This window comes from Hippocampus comes, unplaced genomic scaffold, assembly GCF_001891065.2.
Source record: "Hippocampus comes isolate QL1 unplaced genomic scaffold, H_comes_QL1_v1.1 scaffold30, whole genome shotgun sequence".
NCBI classification, from domain to species: domain Eukaryota; kingdom Metazoa; phylum Chordata; class Actinopteri; order Syngnathiformes; family Syngnathidae; genus Hippocampus; species Hippocampus comes.
In genome coordinates, this window is record NW_017805705.1 from 853594 (window position 1) to 880102 (window position 26509).

Sequence of the window (26509 nt, forward strand, 5' to 3'; positions counted from 1 at the left end):
GTTTACACGTACATCCAAGAGTTCTACCGCTTCCTGGTTGAAAAGGGCCTGGTCAAAACCAAAAAGAGGGCTTAGTCTCTTGTCTGTAATGCGTATTCATAACTGAGAGTCGGTGCTTAGAATTGAAGCGGATTTACACGGGGCAGAAGAAGTGAACCAATCTTTTTTTTTTTTCATCAGTGGACGCTACAGCTTCTTGTTTACTTTCAAACTTAGCTTGTAGCAGTCGTGTGGGATATCATGCATGTCTTGAGCATGATGTCTCTGATCAATTGGGGGAAAAATAGATTCTCTCCTCTTTCATCTATAACTGCTTCAAACAACAAGGCCTATGCAGGGATGGTGGTTACGATTGCATCACTGTCCATGTCATGTGTTTAAAGAGCTTTGTTACAGTTATAGCTCTTATGAAAGCACGATATAAATAAAAATGTATAATTGTATAATCTATATATAATAGCTGGTATTGGGAATGTAAAATATACTTTCAGTTTGTTTCTTTTAAGTATTTTCACTTTTTTTTTTTTAGTTAATTAAAAATGTTTTTCAATTGTAGTTTTTGTTTTCGTTGACTTAAATAACCTCGGCTGTAGCTTATTTTACAGGGCGTAACCAGCTATTGTTTTGTTTCACGTCACAATCAAGCCAATCTCTGTGTTGTCCACAAACAAGGATTTGCCACCAGAAATATTGAACAAATTGAAATTTTAGGTCAAATTAGGCCAGATTGTTTAGCGGTATGTTTATACCCTTCAGTTGTAATGACCATAAATATTTGTATGGAAAAAGTCTTAGGCCATAACGAATGAAATTCCTTACCTTTACTCCTACGGCTGGCAGGGTTGACATTTTTACAATAATCTTGTTACACTGTTTACACTCACTTGAAAAATAACTGAACAAACTATGATAGTTGACCGATTTTCAAAACTAGTAATCCATACGTTTGTTGTGTACAAGTAATAATACGATGAGACAATTAAACATTTGATTTCACTGACATAACGGCCCTCCGTGGGAAGACGTAACTCCAAAGTAGACCGTAACAAAAATGAGTTCGACACTACTGCCTATGTCATGTCGTATATACCTCTGTGAACAACATTTCTGTGCTATAATTGGGTCATAGTAAAACAAAAAAAAACGATTGGAAAGGAAGAGACTAATGTTTGACTGAAAGGAGGCTCTCTTCTCCTCCTCCCAAATCTCGTTGTAGCACTGCAGGTGATCCATGACCCCCTTGGAGACCCTTGCGTACCTGGCTTTTGACTGAAAGGAGGCTCTCTTCTCCTCCCAAATCTCGTTGTAGCACTGCAGGTTATCCATGACCCCCTTGGAGACCCTTGCGTACCTGGCCTGCCAAAATTCGGTAATAGTAAAACAAAAAGAGTGAAGTTACACACCACATATTTGTATGAATATGTCTATGCCTTGAATTATAAAACGTCGACCTGATGCGTTTATCCACACAATGAAAAAAAATAACAAGCAAAGATGATAATTCCTCTTGCCTTTACTCTGCTGATAGTTTGGGTCCTCTTCTGTCTGACTACTTTCTATTAAATGTTATTTAACCGAGTTCTGTTAATATAACACCGTCGTTATTTTTGCTCGTCATACATCGTAATGTCCAAAAATGGCATACGCTGACGCATTAGTGAATATTGCATAACCAAAGTTACAGTATGAAAAACGATTACATAAAAACTTTTGACGATATATTTACTCCTGTGTTTGGCCTTTACGTATCCTCATTAGGTGTTAGCAATTACTTAGGCCACGGCATCCATTGTGATGGAGGTCGCTGTTTGGTGGGAAGATGTGAGCCACTGTAGACATTGTATTATTTTTGCAATTTCTATCAAAAACACACTGAGATTAATTGGCAGACAGCATCATTGAGAAAAGACTCCACGATTTAAGGAATTAAATCATTTATTCCGAAAACAAAAACGTAGTATTTTCCAAACATGAAAACAATGTGAAACCACATAAAGAAAATGTCATGTTAATGTCCACGAATAAGTTGGACTTTAAATTTAAACTCTTCTTTTGAGTATTGAGGGAGTCCTCGCTTTAGGGTGGCATTCTAGTCTTAAAGTGGTGACATAACCTGGACTTCTATCGAAGTCTGAACATGTTCTAGTCTACTACTACATTAGCATCTGTTAAAGAGTCATATTAAGAGTCAATTCTGGTCTGAAAATCACTTTTGAGGTATAAAACTAACACATCCAGTGAAAAATGCCACATACGGCTTTTACTGTATTAACTGTGTGCGACGTGAGCATGTATTCTTTTGCCGTGGTAAAGCGAGGAAACCTGAATTTGCTGTGCTATTAGATGTGTACTCTACCATCCTAACTTCTCCTCCTCAGTAAAGCCAGTCCTGCTCAAGCCACCCAAAAATGCCCCACCTCTGCAGCCCCCAATGCTAAAAACGTCAAACAGATGCTTCTGGACTGGTGCAAGGCCAAAACGGAGCCATATGGGGTCATCACGGCCCCGCTGTGACTTGCTGATCCGCTCTGTCTTTTGTCATCACAAATGTGTGCGCTCTTTTAGGGAGTGGACATCCACAACTTCTCCTCCAGCTGGAAAGATGGCATCGCCTTCTGCGCTTTGGTGCACCGTTTCTTCCCCGACGCGTTTGAGTATTCCACCCTGAACCCGAACAAGGCCAAGGACAACTTCCAGCTGGCGTTTAGTACCGCAGAGTGAGCCCTCCTTCCTCGTGTCAGCGTATTGTGCGAATGTCCGTCTTGCTTTTTGCACCCTCTGATTTTACGGGTCCGATGTTGATGCTTCTTTGTCTGCAGGAGGCTGGCCGGCTGTCCCCCACTGCTGGACCCCGAAGACTTGGTCCGGATGAAGGAGCCTGACTGGAAGTGCGTTTACACGTACATCCAGGAGTTCTACCGCTGCCTGGTTGAAAAAGGCCTGGTCAAAACCAAAAAGAGGGCTTAGTCTCTTGGCTGGACATTCGCATTTAAACAAAGTCAAGTAGACACATTCGGTTTGCCGTGAAGAAATGGAAGGCATAGCTTTGGAACGTGATCATTAATGGACCCTTGATCAGGTACATCCACACAGACAGAGAGTGCAAAATCTGCCTTTTCAAACAATAAAATGCAGTTTGGATTGACACGATCGGAGAAGTATTCCCTGACTTATTGCAGAGATCCATTACGATGACACACATTTTCAGTTACAAAGGTTCATTTTCCAATTCAAGCAGTCCCTTTTATTCATGTTGTGGTCAGTGATAGATTGATCCAGAAGACAATCGTTTTGTCAATCTATTGACGTTAAATATTTTTACTTTATTAAAATGGATTAACGATTGTATGTGAAGGGCCACCTCCTCTCAGTTTATATGTTATTTGCATTTTCTTGATTGAAAGAAGGACAAAAATGTGTTAAGATCAGAAAATGCATTGTTGGGGATTGGAGGAAATCAAGGATTTTAATTGAAGGCTATTATCACCCTGCCTTCACATTATTGTTTCCATGGGAGACACCGGAAATGTTGAATTGAAGTTTTAGGTCAAATTAGGCCCGATTGTTTTGCTGTATGTTTGTACCCTCAAATGCAAATGGACCCATCATAGTTGAGTTGTAATTACAAAAAAAAAAAAAAAACATTTGTATGAAAAAGTCTTAGGCTATAACGCTAAATAAATTCCTTACCTTTACTCCGACGGTTAGCACGTACACACGTTGCGAGTATGTGATAGGAGAGAGCTGGAACTTGCTGGAGCGGTGGCGAGAGAGAGAGAGAGAGATAATGAAGAAACCGGGCAGGCTAAAGAAGGCGCTGGAGGAGTTAAAGAAGCCGATGAGGTCGAGTTGAGGATCTGTTTGAGTTCTCGCTACTTTTTAGTAGGAGATCAAGGCTGCAGGAGCTAACTAAGCAGTTGATTCAGATTCAGATTGCGAAAACTTTATTTATCCCCGTGGGGCAATTTGAGTTGTGCGAGAGCGGCTTATAGTAGAGACGTCGATATTTCAGGATCCTGCACAGGATCCAGTGGGGGATCTGGTGCAGGCCTCTCTAGCATCTTGAGGAGCTGCTTGAGGTTTGACTCGAAGGAGACCCTCTTCACCTCCTCCCAAATCTCGTTGTAGCACCGCAGGTTATCCATGACCCCCTTGTAGACCCTTGCGTATCTGGCCGCGTCTGCGTCCTCAGCCTTGAACTTAGCCAAGCCTTCCTCTATCAGCAAGAAACCAGCCGCCAGGCTCTTGCACGTGAACTTTTTGGCCTCCAGTAGCCCGCTTTTCTGCCTGCTTGTTATGGTCGATTTCATGTGCGGAGATGCCTTCACGTGCTCCAGGATGCGATCTTGAGCCTTAATGATAGTCACGACAGTAGAGCGACTTAAGTGGAGCGCGCGGCCGATGTTCGTCGGCGTTTCTCCCCGTTTTGATCGCTTCACGACATCTAACTTGACATCCATGGTGATGGCTTTCCTTTTCTTTGAAGTGTGGCCGCCGGAAGGCTCCACCTTGACCTTAGGAGGCATTACGTCAACAGGAAAGTCACTATAAAAAGAAAAAAACAACAACGTATAAGCACAGCAAACCAAAATGGCCAACGGTGCAAAGTGGGTGCCATAAGTTTCTCTTGAGTCACAACGCGTGAACGTACTCCAAAGTCGTTTCTACAACACCGACATAAGTTTTGTACAAACATAACCCGCTAGGTCAGAAGTTTCAAACGCAAGGCCCAGGGGCCAGATCCGCCCCGCCACATCATTTTATGTGGCCCGAGAAAGCAAATCGTGTGTGTCAACTTCCATGATCCTTGCTCAGATCTGTCAAATTGTCATGCGTAATAAATAACGTTGACATTTTTACAATAATCTTGTTACACTGTTTACACTCACTTGAAAAATAACTGAACAAACTATGATAGTTGACCGATTTTCAAAACTAGTAATCCATACGTTTGTTGTGTACAAGTAATAATACGATGAGACAATTAAACATTTGATTTCACTGACATAACGGCCCTCCGTGGGAAGACGTAACTCCAAAGTAGACCGTAACAAAAATGAGTTCGACACTACTGCCTATGTCATGTCGTATATACCTCTGTGAACAACATTTCTGTGCTATAATTGGGTCATAGTAAAACAAAAAAAAACGATTGGAAAGGAAGAGACTAATTACTTACCTTTACTTGGCGGTTTTGGCACGCGGCCGATATTCGTCTGCGTTTCGATGGCTGCACCGTGTTTAGCTTCAAATCCAAGGTGATGGCTTTGATTTTCTTTGAAGTGTGACCACCGGAAGATTCCGCCTTGCCCTTTGGGGGCATTGCGTCATCTACAAAGTCACTAAAGAAGGAAAAAAAAACGAGTATTTATAACCGCAGCAAACCAAAACGGCGAACGGCGCAAAGCCGCGTCGTCACGACGCGACGAGGTATTCCGAGGTTGTTCTTACGACACCAACGTAACTTTTGTACGAACATAACGTATCGATGTCATGCCGTATATGCGCGCATGAACAACGCTTCTCTGCCAAAATTCGGTAATAGTAAAACAAAAAGAGTGAAGTTACACACCACATATTTGTATGAATATGTCTATGCCTTGAATTATAAAACGTCGACCTGATGCGTTTATCCACACAATGAAAAAAAATAACAAGCAAAGATGATAATTCCTCTTGCCTTTACTCTGCTGATAGTTTGGGTCCTCTTCTGTCTGACTACTTTCTATTAAATGTTATTTAACCGAGTTCTGTTAATATAACACCGTCGTTATTTTTGCTCGTCATACATCGTAATGTCCAAAAATGGCATACGCTGACGCATTAGTGAATATTGCATAACCAAAGTTACAGTATGAAAAACGATTACATAAAAACTTTTGACGATATATTTACTCCTGTGTTTGGCCTTTACGGCGAGGTTCACGGGGAGACGCCGCTTTTGCTGGTCCTCCAGCCAAAGCACAAGTCGTCTTTCCATCTCTATCATTAGCCTGCTGTTCTGCTTGCTTATTATGGTCGATTTCATGTGCGGAGATGCCTTCACGTGCTCCAGGATGCGATCTTGATCCTTAATGATAGTCGCGACAGTAGAGCGGCTTAAGTCGAGCGCGCGGCCGATGTTCGTCGGCGTTTCTCCCTGTTTCGATCGCTTCACTATGTCTAACTTGACATCCATGGTGATGGCTTTCCTTTTCTTTGAAGTGTGTTCGCCGGAAGGCTCCGCGTTGACCTTAGGAGGCATTACGTCACCTAGAAAGTCACTATAGAAAGAAAAAAACAACTATGTATAAGCGCGGGAAACCAAAATGGCGAACGGTGCAAAGTGAGTGCCGTAAGTTTCTCTTGAGCAACAACGCGGCGACGTATTCCGAGGTCGTTCCTACGACACCGACGTAACTTGTACGAACATAACATACGCTACGTCACAGATTTCAAACTCGGGGGCCACATCCGTCCGACACTTAATTTTATGTGTGTTTATGCGAAAGCAAATCATGTGTCAACTTCCATCATCCTTGCCCAAATCTGTCCCGAGATGTCAAAATTTAGTGCGTAATAAATAACATTGAGGTTTTTCAATAGTTTTGTTTCCCTGTTTACACCCAGTTGAACAAACTATTATAGTTGACTGATTTTCGAAACGAGTAATCCATCCATTTGTTGTGTACAAGTAATAATACGATGAGACGATTTAACATTAATTTGGTTTCACTAGCATAACGGCCCTCCGAGGGAAGACGTAACTCCAAAGTAGCCCGTGACAAAAATAAATTCGACACAACTGCCTATGTCTTGCCTCATATACATGTTTGAACAGCATTTCTGCTCTATAATTCGGTAATAGTCAAACGAAAAACCGTTCGAAAGGGAGAGACTAATTCCTTACCTTGACTTGGTGTTTTTGGCTCCTAACGTGTGCCGCGTAACGATTTATTCCCAGTTCCGTTTTAAGAAACGGGATTTTCTGGACGTAAAACAACGTGTTTTCTATCCACTTAAACGACGTTAATGCTTTTGCAAAGTCATAATAATAGCAAATGCTTGTATGAAAAACTATTCTCGAATATAAATGAAAGTTTGAGATTCGTCCCTCAATGTATTCTTACGCGACTACACAATCCAGTTCGGTGTTTTCGAACTTTTCTACGCATCCATCCGTCTTAATCATTAAACCTGGCCCAGCTGAAGTTACACACTACATATTTGCATGAGTAGGTCTATTGCCTTGAATTACAAAACATCTGATGCGTTTATCCCCACGATCAAATAAAAAAACAAGAAAATATTATAATTCCTCTTGCCTTTACTCTGCTGATGGTCTGGCTCCTCTTGCCTTTACTCTGCTGATGGTTTGGCTCGTCTGCTGCCTGACTGCGGTCTGTTAAATGCTCTTAAATCGAGTTCTGTTATTACAACACCGACGTAATTTTTGCACGTAATACAGCGTAATGTCAAAAACTGAAATACGCTGACGCATTAGTAAATATTGCATAACCAAAGTTCCAGTATGAAAAACGATGACATAAAATGTATTAGCTATATTTGCTTCGTCTTTGTTCTGCAATGTACCCTCGCCATGTAACCTAGTTCCGAGTTACGTACCCACGACGCCGACGTAACTTGTACGTAACACAGAACTCCGTATCACTAACCTACGATCACGCTGTTGTAAAGTCATGATTACACTTAAAAGTTTCTGGAAAAAAATAATGTACCCTTCATATGAAATAATCAAACAAACAAAAAAGTTGCAAATTAAAATATTTCTGGTCTTTGCTGAGTTGGTAGATGCACTGCAGTGCCGTGTAACGACTTCGCCTCTATATATATATATATAGATATGTGTGTGTGTGTGTATATATTAAACGTCACTCGTAAATTGCAGTTAGTGTAGACTAGAACTGGAACCTACAAAACATGACACCATTGCATCATCCTGATAACTGTTTCGAATATTTTCACTGCTGTAATAACTTCAGACGATGCAATATGAATATTGTTCAAAATAAGTAGATTGTGTGTGAGTACAGTATGGCAACATTAAATAAGTCGTTTCTTACTCTTGTGCATTTTTTAATTCATTGGGACTACATTTTTTCCACTGGAGTAAAAAAAAGTTGCATATTAACCGAGCTATCACACACTATGAAAAAATACCCTTAGATACCTGCAATTGAGAGTCACCCATTAATTCAATGAATATCAAAGTAGAACCTTGTGTCAGTGTGTTAAACAAATGAAGGCAGGTCCCATGCCCTCGGGCATTATCATCATCATTTATTAACACAGCCATCATTTGGGTCCCTTTTAGACGAGTTGCAGTTGTTTCAGTGACCACTAAGTGGCAGCAGGCTCCAATGAAGCTCTACATTTTTTTTACCCCAATTCATATTGTGTGAAAGAGCCACACATCAAGCTCTGTGACTTTCTTCTGCCAAAATTCTCAAAGGATAAAGTATCACAACTTTCTTAATATCTGCTTTTCAAATTCACGTTAGAACCCAGAGATTACAATCATAAGATTTTTACATTCCACGTCCAGACTGCAAATGCGTGGAGCCACCATTGGCTAATTGAACCGTTTAATTGTGACGTCACCATTTGGCAAAATTCAAACCTCCCAGATACAGCTTTGGAAATTAACAAGCATTTCTTTTGTACAGTGTATTTTTAACGATTGAATTTTGTCCTTCCTGTGTTCTAAGTTAATTTCATTGATTTTATTTGGAGTAAGCTGTATGTTTCTTCAATTTTCAGAACTCGTCTCTTTTAACGATTTTTCTTTGAACAACAAATCAACAATAAAATAAACGTATTGCCTGTTCTTTTTTTAATTTAAATAATAGCTGTTATATATTATTTGTAGAATACAGACATCTGGTTTCCAGTTCCGATTACTCAATTTATTTTTCTCAGTCATCATGTGTGTCAGATTAAAGTAGATTTAGTGGTAAAAGGATGATCTCTCCTATATATGAAATGCATGCGTCACCGGGAGAGTGAGCGGTAGAGCGAGTTGGTGGGGTGGGGTGGGGGGGGGCTGACGTGCAGGCTGCTGTGTCCAGCTGCACCGTGCAACATTAAGTCGGATCAGCTCCATCATCACCACCACCATCATCAGTCAGCATGTACAAAATCACGTGACCGCCTCCTGTCCTGACAGCCGGGTGGCACCACCGCCATCACCTCTCTCTTCGCGGTCCGGTCCTCCATCCTCCCATAAGGAATTTATGAGCAGTGCTCGGCGGTTCACCTTGCAGCAGAACGCATGAAAGGTAGGAAAAATATGATGAATAATTTTTTCCATTTCAACATCACTGTCTCACGAGACTCAATTTGGAGTTGTATGTCAAATTCTACCTTTGCAGGGATAACGGTGCCGTGTTGATGATGGATTTGAGCCTTTGTGGATGCTAATTTACATCTCATGAATAATTTAAAGGGTGCTCGGGTAAACAACAGAGTGGCGGTGGGTTTTGATGGTTGGAGGGTAATGGTGAGTCCTACCTTTTGACCTGTCTGAGCTCAGCTACATTGCATTTGTCCTCCATTGCCAGAAGGAGGTCAGGCTCTAATTAACATTGCTTAAAAAAAAAAAACAAAAAAAAAAAAAAAATAAAGGAGGTCAGGCTCTAATTTACATTGCTTAAAAAAAAAAAAAAAAACAGGTCCAAACTTAGTTCTTCAGCCCCCATTTGCAGACTCATGATGGCATCATCAGTGGATGTCTGGGGGATCGCTTGGTGGTGTCATGTAGAAAAAAAAAAACTCAAAGAATTGGACACTACAAGGAAGTACGATTGGACTAGTGGTTAGCTTGTCTGTCTCATAGTTCTCAGATTCTTGGTTGAAGTCTCAGATCAGGGTTTGCATATTTTCCCCCATGCTTGCGTAGGTTTTCCCTGGGTATCTCGGCGTCCTCCCACATAAGACTCTAAATTGTCCTTAGGGTTAGCATATGTCGTGTTGCACCTGATCTACTTCACAATTTCGACGGGAAGCGGGCCACTTCAGATCTTGTCCCAGTCAGCCGGTGCAGAATCCAAACAGCAAGAGCCTCAGATTCAGTCACTTGGCCGCTTCTCCAGGCGGGCAGAGGAGGGAGTGAGAGAAGAGAAACGGCAGCAAAACAGGCCTTTGTGTGGTTTAACTAAATGCAAGGTGAATAAATATAAAAATAAGTCTTCCAAGTCGGGATCTGACCTTCTGCTCAATGCAGGTTCTCCTCTTTTGCGCAGTTAAAACTAAAAAGGCATCTCTTGGTGTTTCCCAGCATTTATTTAATGCTGTTTTTTTTTTTTTTGCAGGTCAATGGATCACACAAGGCAGAAACCACCCACAGCACTCTCACGTGTGCAACCCGGACCCTGTGGGCAAACCACACCAGGTCCAGGTCCGCCTCGACGACCACCAGTCATTGGACAATCAGCGTCTGTGCAAGACAACCACCCTGCACTAAACCCTCCTGCGGCGAGAGACCAAATGCAAATCAAGTCCGGTTCAGCCCCCGTGGCGCTGACCAACATAAGTCGACCGAGACCCACAGCCCTCGGGACTAAACCTGTTCCCAGACCCACCGGGATCCCTCCCAAGGATATAGATTTGATGCCAGTCTGCATCCCGGGACCTCAGAGTGCCAACATGCTGCCTCGTTCCCCGACGGAGTCCTCGGTGTCTCCTCACAATCCACAAGCCTCCCTGATCCCCAAATCAAGTCTCAATCCTCCACCTCCTGCCAGTACAATACAAGGGCAGAGCGACAAGACTGCTGGTGATCACAATGACTTCAGGTGAGAGTACAACCATTGACGCCTTTATTGACATGTTTGTCTGCTCAGAACTGTCCATCTGGCCATTGTGTAGAAGTCGCAATGTTGTGTTCGAAGCAGCTGCAGTACGCAAGGTAATATGTGCGCGCGAAGGCGTCCTATGAATCAAAGCGGCTCTTTCCTCTAAAAGCTTCTTGCTGAGAGCGAGAGAGAGAGAGCGACAGAGCTGCAATCAATCCACTTGGCAGTCTTCCCATTGGCTCCATTGCCCATAAACAGAAGCAGCACCTTTTTAATACAATGCGACTTGCTTTTTCGAAGGAGGACAACATAGCAGCCTCATGGCCTGAAAATGGCTGCTGCAGTCGATATAAAAAATCTGCACACCCCCTGGTAGGTTTACTGATTTTACTGATGCCGGCCGAGTGTCAAGAAGTTCTTTTCATTTTCGTCTTTAATATTAAATGTTTATTGTTTTATCAACTTAGATTGCTCATTGAATCTCCATAACATGTCCAAAAAAAAAAAAAAACAACATCAAAGTAATTGTCTTCAAGGCTTGCGTAACACAGTATAAAGGCGCTAAATGTGAACTAATCATTGAAATATACAAGGCCATCACCCAAATGGGGTTAAACAGGAGCCTGTAACAATGGATAAAATTGGGGTACCCAAGTCCGGTCATCCACAGCCCCTATCCAGACTTTTTAAAAATGTCTTCCTCCTCCTACACACCTGATTCTAGTGATCAGCTTCTTTGTTCTGCATCAAGTATCTCAAATGCTTTTGTCTCACGCTCTGTAATGATGCCCCCAAATTCTTTTGAACTTTTGTGTTTTATTTTGGGACGTGATCGTGGTCAAGTCAAGCGCTGGATGAGATAAATCAAAGTCTCCATTAAAGTGAAGCTCACCATCTGCCACTGCTCTTACCTATAGTATATCTATTCTGGCTTTGTGTTATATGTAAGACATGTACTGAGAACACTTTTTTCCCCATCACTGAAGTAAAAAGAGGGATTAATACCGCTTAACCTCGATCTCTCAATCCAGCCACACTTTGAGCTCGAGCTGCCACGTTTCACTTTGACCGAAAGTTAATGCGGCGCATTCACTCTCACAGGGTCCACATCGCCACATGGAACGTGGGCTCAGCCGTCCCACCGGATGATGTCAGCGCTCTGTTTGAGCCCAATGTGGCGGATGGGAGCGTTGACATGTTTGTCATTGGGTAAGCGGGGGGTGACTATGCCAGGGTGCCCACTCGTCCATCTGTCCCTCTTCTGAATGACCATTTTTTTTTTGCTTCGATTTTCAATTCTCACACTGTGCAGGCTCCAAGAGGTGAATTCCATGATCAACAAGCGGCTGAAGGATGCTCTTTTCTCAGACCAGTGGAGTGAGCTCTGCATGGACACGCTCAGTCCCTTTGGATATGTCCTGGTTGGTCAAGACTCATTTGATTTACTGTATTTAATAATAATTTAAAAAAAGAAAAATCTTCCAAGGGCCCAGCGGTCATAGTCCTAACACGAATCAAACAAAACTTACAGTGGTGCCTTGAGGTACTCCCAAAAAATAACACAACATGAACGTAATGTGATTTTTTTAAAAAGCAAAATACGGCTATAATATTTTTTAAAAATAGAATATTCAATTTTTCAATTCAATTCCGTGGACATTATATTGCTCCTTCTTGTTTGTACGCCTTGGCCACATGAGGGCAGTAGAATACAAGCATGCAGATATACATGCACATGAAGAAGCTGGTCAAAACTCCCGAGTAAGCCACAGGAATATTCATCCTTCTTTGCAGAGGATAAAAAATATATTCATGTGGGTTTGCTATACAGTATTAACTGTCCACCTGTGTTACTCCACTCTTTGTGTTCAAGTATCCATTGCTTAAAGGCATATAACACTGTGACAGCGATGCTATTTGTTAGTCTGTCTATGGCGTTTTGCATTTTTTCACCCACGGAAGCAGCACTTCATCACTGAGCCAGCCTGTTACATTCGCTAAGTTAATTAGTGAAGTGGATCCGTGCATGTGGTGCATGCAGTGCCAAACACAAATGTGCAATACATTGAATTTGTCTTCTTATTAAGTGCTATGCTGTGTCAAAACGAACAAACAATTCCAAACAAACAAGAACATCTCGTCATGTTCTACTTTTTGTAAATAATGGTGTATTGCGCGTGAATTTGTGTAGCTGTTTTTGTCTGCAGGTGGCATCGCAGCGGATGCAGGGCGTGCTGCTGCTGGTCTTCTCCAAATTTGTCCATCTTCCATTCCTCCGAGGCGTACAGACACAGAGCACTCGTACAGGACTCGGCGGGTGTTGGGTACGTACGAGCCACACGCTGCTCTTGAATTTACGTCCTTGCGCAATTTGCCATCGCGCGCTTGCGTCCGCACGGTGAAACGAGCAGGCTTTGAAAAGTGGCGCACGCCAGCAGGTGTTTGCGAGTGTGGATATGTCAGAGCGTGACCTTCCGCACAAGCGTCGATGTCGACGTCGCACCAGTGTGGTGATGCTGCAGTCTCCTTCGTTTTTAGGTCAGCGCTGCAGCAGGCGTCTGGCTCGCTGCTTTGAAAACAAGAGCAGCTAAAGGGTGACTTACGCCAAGGTTGTGGTGTTCAGTCAAGAATGAATTTGGACCGTGGCATCATTTACATATTATGATAACAATGCACAGTACACTGTGTCATGTATATGCTTCAATTCACACATCACTTGAACACATAAAATTAGCGTCAACCTGAACAACGTGTTAATGAAGTTGCGTTGTTGCTTTTCCTGCTTTTCCAGAGGCGTTTGCTCTGTGCGTTCTCTGCAGGGGAACAAAGGTGGCGTTAGCGTACGGATGACCGTGTTTGGACATCCCGTGTGCTTCCTCAACTGTCACTTGCCCGCTCACATGAGGAACTTGGAGCAGAGGATGGAGGACTTTGAGAGCATCCTGCAGCAGCAGCAGTTCGAAGGAGGGGCTGCCACCGGGGTTCTGGATCACGAGTGGGTGCCTTTTGTTCATGCACCAGAAAACAGCAGAGAATGTATGAATGCTTGACGTAATATCTTCTGTTTCCCTAGCGTTGTGTTTTGGTTTGGAGATCTAAATTTCCGAATTGAGGATTACGACATCCATGTGGTGAAATGTGCAATTGACAGCAATAAGCTCCCTCTACTGTGGGAGCGAGATCAGGTGAGGATCATCATCATCATCAATATAAGTTTGTTTGTTGTCAAATTTGCATGAGAGGCCAAACGCAAAAGCGTTGATACACAGGTCGCTGGATTTTATTGACCTGACTGCTTAACACATCAAAGTAATTAGCCGGCCAGTTATTCCCATTCACACGCAAATATTTCCCGCTTTTCCCATCCACGTAGCGCGTGCGTAGCATTCACGGATGTGCTTTTCCCACGTAGATACGTCACACGAACCGAGATGGGAGTGCCATTCAAACACTCCTCTCTGCCGATAAAACGCCATGGCCAATTCGCAGACACCGAAAGTGATGTGGATGTTTAACAGCTGGAAGGAAGCCTCTTTTGTTTACTATCTTTCAAACTGCTGCTTGGCAGTCCGGTCTGCCTGCAGGAATTTGCGTTGGGTCAAGAGTGAAGCAGCAGATGGCACGAATGGGATTTTTTTTTTTCTTTTGTCTTATGTCCAGCTCAACATGGCCAAAAGCACAGAATCCATCCTGGAAGGCTTCCTGGAGGGTCCGCTCAAATTCCCGCCTACGTATAAGTTTGATGTGGGCACACACACCTATGACACAAGGTCTGCCCATCATCATTCGTATGAGTCACAGCCTTGCCCTTTCATTTTGTGACATTTGTGCAGAGAACCTAAACACCGTTTTTCACATTTCCACATGTGGTTCAGCGCTAAAAAGAGGAAGCCCGCATGGACCGATCGTATCCTCTGGCGCCTCCGCCGCACCGGCTCCCCCGTTCCTACCCACAATGCAGCACTTCAGAGGGGTCTGACCTCCTGGCTGGGCGGCGCAACCAAAGTGACGCAGCACGCTTACAAGAGTCACATGGCCTTCACCATCAGTGATCACAAGCCAGTGTCGGCCATGTTTTCCTTGCAGGTGAAATGAATATGTTACATATTTGAAGACTGCAATCACATGTTGCTATGAAGTGTGGTTTATTCAAATTAGCTTGCTTCATTGAATTTCACCAAGTACTCAGCCACCCCCCTTTAAAACACAATGTTGATGTTCATCCTATGTATGATGATAATATTGAAGACACTTTTTAGGAATCAAACCTCAGTGCTGTTTTCGATGAACACCTAGGCCCACTACGCTATTGCATTTTCACACTGGTCATGATGGTGATACTTAAGAGATCTAAACGTGCTTTTTTTTTTCTTCTTTCATACAAATGTTTTGGCTTTGTTTGACTTTATTTATTTATTAATCAATGACATGGTTGTCATAGTTCCCATTCAGGGTGGACATGCCTCTGGTGGAGATGCAGGCCAACAAGGAATGGTTCAAAGTCTCCGATGCCAGCGTCAAGTTCACTTTTGCATCCAGCTATCATCGCAGCTCTTGGGACTGGGTCGCAATATATAAGGTAGCGTCAAAAGCATTTTGATCTGATTGCCTGCGTCGTCACTGATGCCATTTATGTCTGTACGCAGGTTGGATTCAGACACTACAAAGATTACCAAGCGTATGTGTGGGCCAAGGGGGAGCATTCAGGGCAGGTGGGCCACATTTTGATATTCATATTTCTGGGATCAGGGATCATTTCTGTCCCCAACCCCCGCCCCCACCCTTTTTTCCAGGTGTCTTTTTCAGAGGAGGATTTGCCAAGAGATGATTGCGAATACATCCTTGGCTTCTACAGTAATAATATGAACAGCATTGTTGGATTATCGACAAACATCCAGGTATAGTGTTTTGCTGTTACCTAAACATATACATGACAACGGATGCCTTTTCTTAAGAAATCAACCCCCAAATTTTCTTTACAATATATTCTATGCAGCCTGAACAAAAAATAATGCTCTCCCTAGAAAAAGAATTTGACCAAAGGGACATGTTAAACCAAAGCGTGTCCTCTCATTAGCATCGCAGATGTCTTCAAACCTGTAATCAGTTTAAAAGGGTGATAAGTAGTCACCGTACTGTTTGGTTAGATGGTGTGTACCACACTAAACAAAGACCATTGGAAGCAAATGAGAGATTTGTTCCCGATTAGACGGAATATTATCGGCAAGAACATTGTTTTGGCGTTGGTATGTTTTGACAGGCCATCAGTGTATTAATGTCCGTTGTCTTCCTGGATAGATCAAGCTTCCAATCCACAGCCCATCAGCACACCGCTCCGACAGCTCTGAGATAAGCTCGGAAGACGACAGCACCTTAGTCTTGCTGGCTCCAAATTCCCGCAGCCCGAGCCCCAAACCCTTGAAGCATCATCACTGCCGCCACCGTCGCAGCCGCAGCCCCGCCGTCCCGGCTCTCTCGTCCAATCCCCTCCCTTCCCTGCAAGGTCTCAGCCTGTGTCCCCTACCCAAAGAGACAGGTAGCCGTTCACCCGGTACCACCTCTAAAAAGGAACGACTGTTTTCCACTGGGTCTCTGTCATCTCCGTCCGTCAGCCCTCTCAGTCCCCGGAGCCCCCTGTCTCCGGGTGGCGGGGTCACGGCACCGGAGGCCCTGATTGCCGCCATGTTAGGGGAGCATAGGCCTGCTCAGGTAAGCCCCACGGAGCTCAAACAGCTTGGACATGCAGGGAGAAACAATCCTTCATAGAGGAGATGAAGACTGAAGTATGTTACGTGTGAGCAACCCTGAAATTCTGTATTTTCAAAGCATCTGTGTTTATCTGGGAGTCACATCCCTCTGACAACGTGCTTTAATGTGTAGAAACACACATTGAATGTGAAGCTAAACATGCTGGCAAGGCAAAATCAATCCGGTGTATTTGATGTGTGTGCTGGAAAACATGCATTTGGAATTAGAAGAGGGTTTCAAATCGAACCATCGTCCGTATTCATACCAAATTTAACATTGAATGAATTGAACAACATCAGCGGTATAGAAAATGGATGACTGGAATTGCAACTTGGAAAGTAACTATTAGATCGGGGGTGGGCAAAGTATGGCACGCTCACCAAATGCGGCTTACGCTGCGACTTTCATCAGGCCCACCAAGCAGTGACAAAATTTTAGACTACATCTAACTCTTGGTACAGGTGATGTCATGAGAACTTGGTGTATTTGATCAAGGTTAGGTACCATCCCACAATGGCGCCAACGCCCTATCATGCCCAATTCGACCCCGATTAGTTTTTTGTGTGTGGTTTCCTTGAAAAATCATCTGTTTACATTCTTCTTGCCTATCTGCGTTTGCTAATAAAGACTAAAAAAAACATAATACACTCTCTGTATGCAGCTCTATGATCTCGGGATTAACACATCTGCATCACGGTTCAGAGGTTCAAACCTCAGCCGCGGGTTTTGTCCAGGTACTCTGACTTCTTTTCACGTGTCAAACATGCCTGTCAGCTGTTGTCCACTTGTGTGAATGATTGTTCGTCCATATGTGCCCTGTTGTTTACAAGTTGTGTATACCAGATACAAACAGGACACGTTGCAAAAAGCGAGTCTATACCGCAAGTTGGACTTTTGTTACCAGCAGCAGCAGACGGTAAACAACCCGCTGACACCTCGGATCTATAAAGAACATCTAGTTGAGGTTGACAGGGACACGTGAGGCTTATCGTGTTTTTTTTTCTTTTTTAAATCAAGAGAAGGCGACACTATTTGGATTAGCGAGGCTTTGTAATTGCCAAAGCAGACAGGCAGAAAGGCAGGCAAGATAAACCTCACTGGATGAAAAAAAAGGAGCAATGACATCACCATATGAAAAAGTGTTAGTTAAGACTAGCTATGAGGTTTATTTGGTTCTGTTCATGTAAAGGTTGTCCTGTAAAATAAATGTACTAAAAGCATATTGTAGGTTAATCTGTGTAAAATTATACAAAAATGAGGTGTAGATCTTGAAGTTTTGTTTTTTCGCCACTATCTTTGACATATGCATCTTTAACACCAGAGAAGGAAGTCGAGCAGTGTTTTCTGGTGAACCAGGTGTCCAGGGAATCGGGCAATTCTGACTAAAATATCCCAACAGCAGAATGCTCCAAAAGTCATGATACACTTAATTATTTTCATTGAGACAGATGCAAGGTCATAATTTGACGCCTTGGCAATTTGTGTAAGCATATTCTCTTGCTGTGTTATCATTCCAGTTGACATAGGAGCAGCTTTGCTCACTGATGAAAGCAATGAACTCTGTTCACACGAAGCCACGAAAATCTATATTAAGGAGGGCCGCACTGGACCCTCAGTATCAAAAAAAGTTAAATTCAGCAGATGCTTCGGCAAGTAATAAAGCTTTTCCCATATAGACTTCAGGTTACTGAGCATCATCATCTTCCACAACCTGAAGTGGACAGCCTTTCTGTCACTGTTGGTCCCATAGCTGTTTACACGCGCACGCCCATCTGCGCCACATGGTAGCACATGCAACTTAATAGGCTGCACTCCACATAGGCCACTCCTGCCTCCACACATGAAAGAACCCAAGCAGTCCAACCAGTTTTGAGATCAGCAGCGGCGGGTCGCCTGAAGCACGACGCCGGGTGTTGGGTTTTTATTAATCGTGAGTCGGAGCGGTATACGCAGACTGACAAAGGCCGCGTGTTATCCCCCCCATCTTCCCATATTGCGAGGAGGCTATCCGAACGCCTAGCTTGTTGGCTAACAGTGTTCAAGATGAACGGCGAGCTGAACGGTTTCCATAACAACTCATTCGTCGACGACGACTGCTTCCTCTTCACGTCCGAATCCGTCGGAGAAGGACACCCTGGTGAGTTTGATTATTATTATTATTATTATTATTTTTACAATGGATGGACGGACAGTGTGAGTAGCGAAATTACACGGACGACAAATGCTAGTTTGACAGCACCTCCTCTGAGGTCATGTGGCGTGTCTCCTTTGTGAGGTACGGAGTTTTTGTGATCCTTTTCATGTGTTCGCAACATTTAGGAAGACTTCTTTTGACTTAACCCCCCCACACACTTTCTTTTATGTAACTGTCATAGCGGCGGCAACATAGAGGTTAGCTAGCTACTTAGACACGAAAGCTAAATGTCAATTATAGAACACGTCGTTTAATAGAATATATTTCAAGTTTAGCCGGGCTAATTTGTATAAGTGTCTTAGAATGCGGCGGTATATTTGGAAGGAATACATATTCGGTTGAGTTTCAAGGGATTTATTAGCTTTAATATCGACATCATGCACCACCGAATTCTATTCTCGCCAGTCCAAGTCAGTATCCGGTTAGCTTCCAGCTCTATTCTCAATGGCAGGAGAATAACGGTAGCTTTGCCGTTTATTTGTTTGAAATTTCATTTGTCTAATAATGTCTTCTAATTAATATTATACATATCATTTATTTATTTATCCGTTATTGTTAAGTATTCTATTGTTGTACCCATTGAATTTCTTGTGTTATGATTTGAGTATGATGTAATGTACGGCTTTGTGTTAGAACTGTGGTTCTTGTTCAAGTGTTCGACAAATAAGCTGGAGTTAGGAATTTACGATACCCCAGGAATAATATTAACAACAATGGCAAATTTGAAAAATAAATAAAAATTGCCGTGAATATAAAATGAGTTTTCAAAATCATGATCTGTTTTCTCCACTCGCAAACTTGTGTGGTCATGTACTCGAGATGTGCCGACGTCACACCCACTCAGCTGTTAATGAAATACCATTTCTATGACCTGGAAAGATGAATGCTTGTTTGTCGAACATCCCACTTGGACATCTCACTTGCAATTAAGTAACTTTGTCTTGACTTGTTTTCAAGACTGGAATGCATCAGTTGACTTTAAAAATGTGTAGTCAGAAGTGGTTTAACCTGTCCCATAATAACCACATGAATCGGCATGAAGTAGGCAATAATGATTCTGTGTTGCATCATCTGAAGAGGTGTTCCCAATTTTTTGGGTGAACACACGGAAAGCACAGTGACATTCTGGATGAAGCAGGGAAGTTGTTTACCACAGCAACAAACATATTGGTAAATAGACGTTACAACAGAACATTCTGATGTTTCAAATAAGTTGTTGTGCCCAGTGGAATTTTTTTACCCACATAACAAGACTGCTTTGATTTAATACTTTTTCATTGACAATATCTTAAATCTATGTTTGTCATTCTTACAGATAAGATTTGCGACCAAATTAGTGATGCTGTTTTGGATGCGCACCTCACCCAAGACCCAGATGCCAAAGTAGCATGTGGTAAGTTCTCTCTCCCCCCCAACCACTTCATATTACAACTTTATTCTCACGATGATTTTATTCTAATATTATGACTTGTTTTGTCTTGTAAGATTTAAAGTTTAATTTTCATTTAAATTCTAACATTATTCTCATAATAATAATAATAATATATTTAAAATTTGTTCTTATAGAATTTCAACAGTTTTCACACTTCTTTGTTCTCGTAGAAATACAAAAAATCTCCTATCATCTTATGATTCTCATTGTATTTTCCCCCAATGTTGCCCTTCCTTCTGAAACTAATTGCTTTAATCACAAAAATAAACCTCACTCGTAATTCTGAAGCTCTCAGGACGTTACTAAGGCGCTCTCTCTAAATTCCATTGGATGATTTAATGAGCTGTGTCTTCATATCAAGAGCACGGAACATGTCCTGCAGCTCTTTTTCCCCCCCGTTTTTCCAATACCCAATCCTATTTGCTTCTTCACTCAAGTTTTAATGCGGGGAAAATGTTTTCAGTTCCAAGCCCTTCTTTAAGATGTGCATCCCAGGCAAGTTTAACATTCAATGTGTTTTACATTTCTTGAATGCACAGACTGCTTGTGTGTTGTACTCGAGGATGTTTCACACATAAGATTTAAGTTAATCCCTCTCACCCGAACAGAGACGGTCGCTAAGACGGGGATGATCCTGCTGGCTGGGGAGATCACCTCCAGGGCTGTGGTAGACTACCAGAAGATTGTGCGAGAGACAATCAAGCATATCGGCTATGACGATTCTTCCAAAGGTAAACTTCCAAACCCTAACAAAACAAACCTGATGCAATGTGCTGATCGCCTCCAGTCTTGGGATTAGTGGAAAAGCACAGATATTTGTTCAAAACATTCAGTAATGCAACATGTTTTCATGGTGGTGTTTCACACTTTTGACATGCAGGACAGTGCAAGTCTAATGTCCATATTTCTGTGATAAGTAGCCTGGCCTGGGTATTTATTTACTCAACCACAGGTGTGACTTCAGGACTCGCAAATATATAGAGTAGGAAGTGGAAAGTGAGAAGTATAAAATTATTGTGTAATGATACACTGTTGACTTAATACCCGCAATACGTTTGGTATGTGAACCTGTTGCTTTTCTGACAGCATTACCAAGCCAAGTCTTATTGGCCCAATTCCCTCCATTGTGCAGGAAACAAGAGTGTTGCCTACATTTGGATCTCTGTTGTCATTTTTGCTCGTCTCTTTTTTGGGGAAAAATAGCTGCCGGTGGGGTTGGAAAAGTCACTAAATATAGCATCCACACATGGTCAGCTATTTTGTCCTGACACCAAACAAGTTTGAAACAGTTTTTTTATCATAGCCTTAACTTGGGGTCAACTTCCACAGAAATGGTAGGTCTATTTTCTTACTTTACAAATTAAATTCATGTGAAAATAAGTTTTTCCTCTTTTCCTCTGGTTGTCAAACACGTTGAACACGTTCACCTAATAAAAACAGCCGTCAAACTGCATCGCGAGGCTCCTCTAAGTCTGTTGTCTACGTGTAGCAGTGAACCCCCTGCAGTGCTTTGATAGTCTTATCATGTAGAGTTAGGCAGGTGAGGCATGCAACTTTGGTCAAATATTTGCGGCTCTGAAGCACATACCACAGGTCAGGTTTAAAACACACGTCGAGCGTACTTACTTAAAAAAATGAATGAAAAAAATGAAAAGCAGTCCATGTAGTGGGGGATGTGCTTTGAGCTATGGAAGCCACACAAAAAAAAAAAAACAATTGCACTGACAAATAAACAATACAATTGATTAACTGAGATTGTGACGCCAAGTAAATCCACTACTGACTATTGTCCTGTATGATCGAGGCTTGATTGTCCACTGCAGGCTTTGACTACAAGACCTGCAACGTTCTGGTGGCTTTAGAGCAGCAGTCGTCCGACATCGCTCAAGGCGTTTATCTGGACCGCAAAGAGGAGGACGTGGGCGCCGGTGACCAGGTCTGAGGGCACACCGGTATGGACTTCCACCGTTCATGCTCTCATATGCAACTGATCTCGTGACGACTCCCACAGGGTCTGATGTTCGGCTATGCCAGCGATGAAACGGAGGAATGCATGCCTCTCACCATCGTCCTGGCCCACAAGCTCAACGCCAAGATGGCCGAGTTACGCCGTGATGGAACGCTCACGTGGCTCCGACCAGATTCCAAAACTCAGGTCACATACGAACCATATGTTCAGTTTCTGTCAGCCTAGTCGAGCGAGGCAAACTCATTTTCATCAAAGGCCGCATAAAAAGTTATGCTTTCCTGAAAATCACAATGTATAATGACCTAATTATTTTATTGCCAACTGTGGCATCCAGGCCACATTTTTGCTGAGCTCTGTGTTTCTGCTTTAAAGGGTTATATCAAATACGGTGGGCCTTGATTTTGCCATCGTGCATGTTTATTGACTGCCGCAATGTTTTCCTGGCAGGTCACAGTCCAGTACAGACAGGACCGCGGCGCCGTGGTTCCGCTCCGCGTCCACACCATTGTCATTTCCGTGCAGCACGACGAACTCGTCGGTCTGGAGGAGATGCGTCACAGTCTGAAGGAGCAGGTGGTCAAAGCGGTGGTCCCTCCTGGCTATCTGGACGATAATACCATCTATCACCTTCAGCCCAGTGGTCGCTTCGTCATTGGTGGGCCACAGGTAAGAAATGAAATGCGCAATCTTCTGTGGGCCTTGCAATTCAGTCAAAATACAGTAAAATGGCTGAGATTGAGAGGTTTGCTCCAGTGAAAATGGCTGGGATTGAATGAGTTAATGTCAAGGTTCCATGCCTTCAAAATATTTTTTTCTTCTCTTATGTGCATTAAAAAAAAAATAACAAACGATGGCCAGCAGATGGCAGCATTGGACGTCTCTTGGAAGTGCTCACCGTGTATCACAACGTGTATACTCCTGCTGGCAACTAGTTCAGGGTGTACAGTTTGTTCAGATGATTGTGGCATCACAAAAGCCAAATTATTAGCATCAGAGTCACTGTTGTGAATGGAATATGTCTTTCCATAAAAATGTTTAGGGGTTTTTCTCTCATTCAAAATAGGTGATTTCGGTGAAACCAACCCATATTCTACTGATTACTAAAAATGGAATAAGGTAGAAAGAGGTAGACTTTTTTTTTTAATGAAAGAAGAGAATCTGGGTACTTTCTGTGTTTAGCATTGCTAAAACACAATATTCTACGATCCTTGAAAGATCACTCACAATGTCCATAATTGGCTGCCACTCAAGGGCCTGCCTCTCTCTCTCTCTCTCTCTCTCTCTCTCTCTCTCTCGCTCACTTGCTCTTTTGCTTTTTTTTTTAAATGGCTGCCAGTGAAAGAGTTAATATAGTTAATGGAGGCATTTCACTCTAATAGGTGCCGCACCTCCAGTGAATTGTCAAGTGTCTGCTTGAACAAATAAGTACCTCACCTTAAATCACCTGTCAGGATAAATGATGTGTGCACCTAGCAGAGTATAATTACCTTTTAATCTATATTGTTTCAATATACTTGTATTAGGTTTTACTCTACTGGACGCTGAGTCTCATTTGATTAGCTGATGCATCGTCAACTTGAACAATTAAATGTGGCACCTAAAAGGCTCAGGAAAGAAATGATGTGGTGTGAATAGGAGGTCATTACTATTTGTGAAAATAAAATGGTAGAAATATGTAAAATAGGATGAAAAATTCCTTTCGCGTTGCATTTGGTAAAATAAAGATCTCAGCTCGAATAAACACTAAAACCTCTAAAACATGACCAGCTCTCTCTGCAGTTGCAGAAACGGTCTTCATCAATCAGTGTCATCTTCGAGCTCATACTCCGGTTGCTGCCCTCAGGGTGACGCTGGTCTTACTGGGCGCAAAATCATCGTTGATACTTACGGCGGCTGGGGCGCCCACGGAGGCGGCGCTTTTTCGGGCAAGGACTACACCAAGGTGGACCGCTCCGCCGCCTATGCTGCTCGCTGGGTTGCCAAGTCACTCGTGAAAGCGGGACTGTGCAGGCGCGTTCTGGTCCAGGTGAGAGTGAAGCACATCAGAGTGCACCCAGGCAGATCGTGGCTAAACACTGGCTGAAACCCGATGGCGTAGGTGTCCTACGCCATCGGGGTGGCGCATCCGCTCTCAGTCTCCATTTTCCACTACGGGACGTCCCAGAAGAATGAGAGTGAGCTGCTGGACATCGTGAGGAAGAATTTCGACCTACGTCCAGGAGTAATCGTGAGGTATCCTTGCGGATTTCTTGACTTTTGGCAGCACATTTTCCTTTCGGTGACTTGCTTACGTTTGTGTTCTTTCCTATTGCAGGGAGTTGGACCTAAAGAAGCCCATCTACCAGCGCACTGCAGCTTACGGTCACTTTGGCCGTGCTCTCTTTTCATGGGAGATTCCCAAGGAGCTCAAATACTAACTCCCCTACCCTACCGCTACCCGCCTTGCTCATTTCATGTAGCGCGTGTTCATCTCTTTCCCATCTTACTCTTCCTCTGCACAAAATAGCCCCCATCACTGCCACATCTGTTGCACTATGTACTTTGGTATTGGGCCATTTAGTCAGCTTGCTCAACCCCGTTTAAGAGCCGCCGCATTTGTCTTGAGACGACTTTCTGCCCGAGGCAACCAAGCGCACAACCGTCGTCGTTTCTTTGTCCGTGCTGTCCCTTCACGCCATTTTCTTTCTGACGTTTTACAGAGAAGTCAGAAGCTGCTACTGACCGTTTTGGCTGTGTTGGGGCTTCACGTAAACTTCACTCCATTTTTAAAACGTAATTTTATTTTGTCACTCGAAATGTCAGGCGGTCGTTCTAAACGAGGTTAAGTGTTCTGGATGTCATTTCAGCGTAGCCAAGCCCGTTTACATCAAGGGGGGCTTCACTTGCTCATGTGACACTGCCCCGTACTTGAAGCATAGAATGTCATTTGATTGTCGTGGGACCGAAATTGTTGCCAACGGCAGCCAAAAAGGTCTGTTGAGTTCCTGCTTGTTGTTGAATCACACGTACAGTAATAGGTGCCCGTTGTGTAGCGTCAGTTTCGAAATGCCGACACAACGTGATCATATTTAACTCATTGAATTTGCGACACGCTCCTCACTCTTTGCGCCTAATTAAGTGTGACCTGCACTCCTATGTTCAACCAAGTTGCAGCCGAAGTATTATTTACTCCCCCCCCCCCCCCCCCCGTAGCAGATGTATTCCTCTAAACCAATGTTCACGCATTGCTCGTCACTATGTTCGTTCCAAAGATTTGTTGAAGCACAAGATCTTCCTTTTTCTTTCCGCCCAATTGAAATTGATTGCATTTTAAAAATGCTCCTGACCGTCGCCAAAGGAGATTGTGATGATAAGCTGCTTACTCGCCTATGCCTTTTACGCAGAATGTAGTGATTGTGGCGATGAGCAGTAAAAACCACCTGGTAATTTCCCGTCTTTGGGGGTAGTGCCCAAGTTGGGGCCAGATTTGTGAGACATGGAAGAGCCGAAAGCCTGAAAAAGCGCGTGGGGTTCAACACCTGACACTCTCCCTTCACAATTAAAGCTGCCCAAGAAGTAGTTCGCTCGTCCCACCAGATGCTGATATCATCAGGCCTCGATTTGGCTTCATGTAAGATTTAGACAATGGTGGTCATATTCCATCCTGCTGGGTTCGATGTAAAAGGTACAGGTGAGCAATGCATCTATTGAAGTCAAATGCCCCATTGTGTAATTACTCTGCATCTGGCAGCCTGTGTTATGCCTGGTCCACTTTTTTCCCCCAGTTCTGTACCTTATCGATCCAGGCTCGAACAAGCAGTGTCGTGTGAAAGGGGCTTTGGCAAGGCGCTTCGATCTCTGACACCCCCGTGTGGTTCCTGGAGTGTACTACATACAAATTTTAGGAGCTCCACGGATGTGTGTGGTCTAAAGAGCGTGTGAGCCGAATCATCAGGTAGCTTTGTTTAAAACCACAAGATGGGAGAGTCCTTAATTGGCTGGTGTTGTACAGAGAAACCAGCCTGTTTACACGGGACCTCCCGCAGGTTTTCCCTTCCTAAATTATTCTGTGTAGAACTTTATTACTGTGTGTGTTCGCTAATTATTATTAAGTGCCTTTTCTCATTGTCTGCATTGCCGAACACCCACCCCCCACCTTTTTTTCCTTTGTTGCACACTGTGTCACCTAGGAGTCTAACCTGCTGTTGAGCTTCTCCCTCAAGCTCTTAAAATAAACAGCATGCTTTGCTCATGCATTTTGGATTATGTGTCGCATCTTTTTTAGAGAATTGTGCCTCAGTCCATTTATCCATCCGTTGTCGGTTGTGCTCGACTGTGAGGCAGATGTGTTACTTTTTGCACGACCCGTATACGATTTTGAACAACAACTACAA

General features: G+C 43.2%; 3 protein-coding genes and 1 long non-coding RNA gene across 6 annotated transcripts; 3 read left to right on the forward strand and 1 right to left on the reverse strand.

The window, feature by feature from the left end:
• Positions 1-2365: 2365 nt before the first annotated feature.
• On the forward strand, positions 2366-3354 carry LOC109523602 (smoothelin-like protein 1). Its single transcript, XM_019882838.1, has 3 exons — positions 2366-2493; positions 2566-2717; positions 2820-3354. The coding sequence occupies exons 1-3, from the start codon at positions 2452-2454 to the stop codon at positions 2965-2967; spliced, it is 342 nt and encodes a 113-aa protein (XP_019738397.1). The 5' UTR covers positions 2366-2451; the 3' UTR covers positions 2968-3354.
• Positions 3355-4362: 1008 nt separating this feature from the next.
• LOC109523605 (uncharacterized) lies at positions 4363-5537 on the reverse strand. The gene is made up of 2 exons (XR_002169800.1): positions 5180-5537; positions 4363-4545 (listed from the first exon to the last, which is right to left on the reverse strand). It is a non-coding gene; the product is annotated as an uncharacterized LOC109523605 (long non-coding RNA).
• A 3365-nt stretch (positions 5538-8902) lies between these two features.
• On the forward strand, positions 8903-17179 carry inpp5ja (inositol polyphosphate-5-phosphatase Ja). 2 transcript variants are annotated; one of them, XM_019882787.1, is made up of 13 exons: positions 8905-9278; positions 10311-10793; positions 11895-12002; positions 12106-12214; positions 13001-13117; positions 13613-13788; positions 13867-13978; positions 14454-14563; positions 14669-14879; positions 15235-15372; positions 15440-15505; positions 15587-15691; positions 16092-17179. In XM_019882787.1, exons 2-13 carry the CDS (start codon positions 10315-10317, stop codon positions 16557-16559), a joined length of 2199 nt encoding a protein of 732 aa, XP_019738346.1. In that variant the 5' UTR covers positions 8905-9278; positions 10311-10314; the 3' UTR covers positions 16560-17179. The 2 variants fall into 2 exon arrangements, with proteins under 2 accessions (XP_019738345.1, XP_019738346.1); XM_019882786.1 differs by having other exon boundaries at positions 8903-9278; positions 15440-15691.
• Positions 17180-18334: 1155 nt separating this feature from the next.
• On the forward strand, positions 18335-26381 carry mat2aa (methionine adenosyltransferase 2Aa). 2 transcript variants are annotated; one of them, XM_019882919.1, is made up of 9 exons: positions 18335-18678; positions 20051-20128; positions 20776-20898; positions 21991-22103; positions 22179-22322; positions 22584-22802; positions 23980-24162; positions 24235-24368; positions 24451-26381. In XM_019882919.1, exons 1-9 carry the CDS (start codon positions 18585-18587, stop codon positions 24551-24553), a joined length of 1191 nt encoding a protein of 396 aa, XP_019738478.1. In that variant the 5' UTR covers positions 18335-18584; the 3' UTR covers positions 24554-26381. The 2 variants fall into 2 exon arrangements, with proteins under 2 accessions (XP_019738478.1, XP_019738479.1); XM_019882920.1 differs by lacking the exon at positions 18335-18678 and adding an exon at positions 19814-19905.
• The last annotated feature ends 128 nt before the right edge of the window (positions 26382-26509 follow it).

Bases quoted from the DNA above. Each gene is read 5' to 3' on its own strand.
- LOC109523602 (XM_019882838.1), top strand. From the start codon at position 2,452: ATGCTTCTGGACTGGTGCAAGGCCAAAACGGAGCCATATGGG. The intron at 2,494-2,565 runs GTCATCACGGCC...GCGCTCTTTTAG, and splicing joins CCAAAACGGAGCCATATGGG to GGAGTGGACATCCACAACTT. The intron at 2,718-2,819 runs GTGAGCCCTCCT...CTTTGTCTGCAG, and splicing joins CTGGCGTTTAGTACCGCAGA to GAGGCTGGCCGGCTGTCCCC.
- inpp5ja (XM_019882786.1), top strand. From the start codon at position 10,315: ATGGATCACACAAGGCAGAAACCACCCACAGCACTCTCACGTGTGCAA. The intron at 12,003-12,105 runs GTAAGCGGGGGG...CACACTGTGCAG, and splicing joins GTTGACATGTTTGTCATTGG to GCTCCAAGAGGTGAATTCCA. The intron at 13,118-13,612 runs GTACGTACGAGC...CGTTCTCTGCAG, and splicing joins CAGGACTCGGCGGGTGTTGG to GGGAACAAAGGTGGCGTTAG.
- mat2aa (XM_019882919.1), top strand. From the start codon at position 18,585: ATGAACGGCGAGCTGAACGGTTTCCATAACAACTCATTCGTCGACGAC. The intron at 22,323-22,583 runs GTCACATACGAA...TTTTCCTGGCAG, and splicing joins GACCAGATTCCAAAACTCAG to GTCACAGTCCAGTACAGACA. The intron at 24,369-24,450 runs GTATCCTTGCGG...TTCCTATTGCAG, and splicing joins CGTCCAGGAGTAATCGTGAG to GGAGTTGGACCTAAAGAAGC.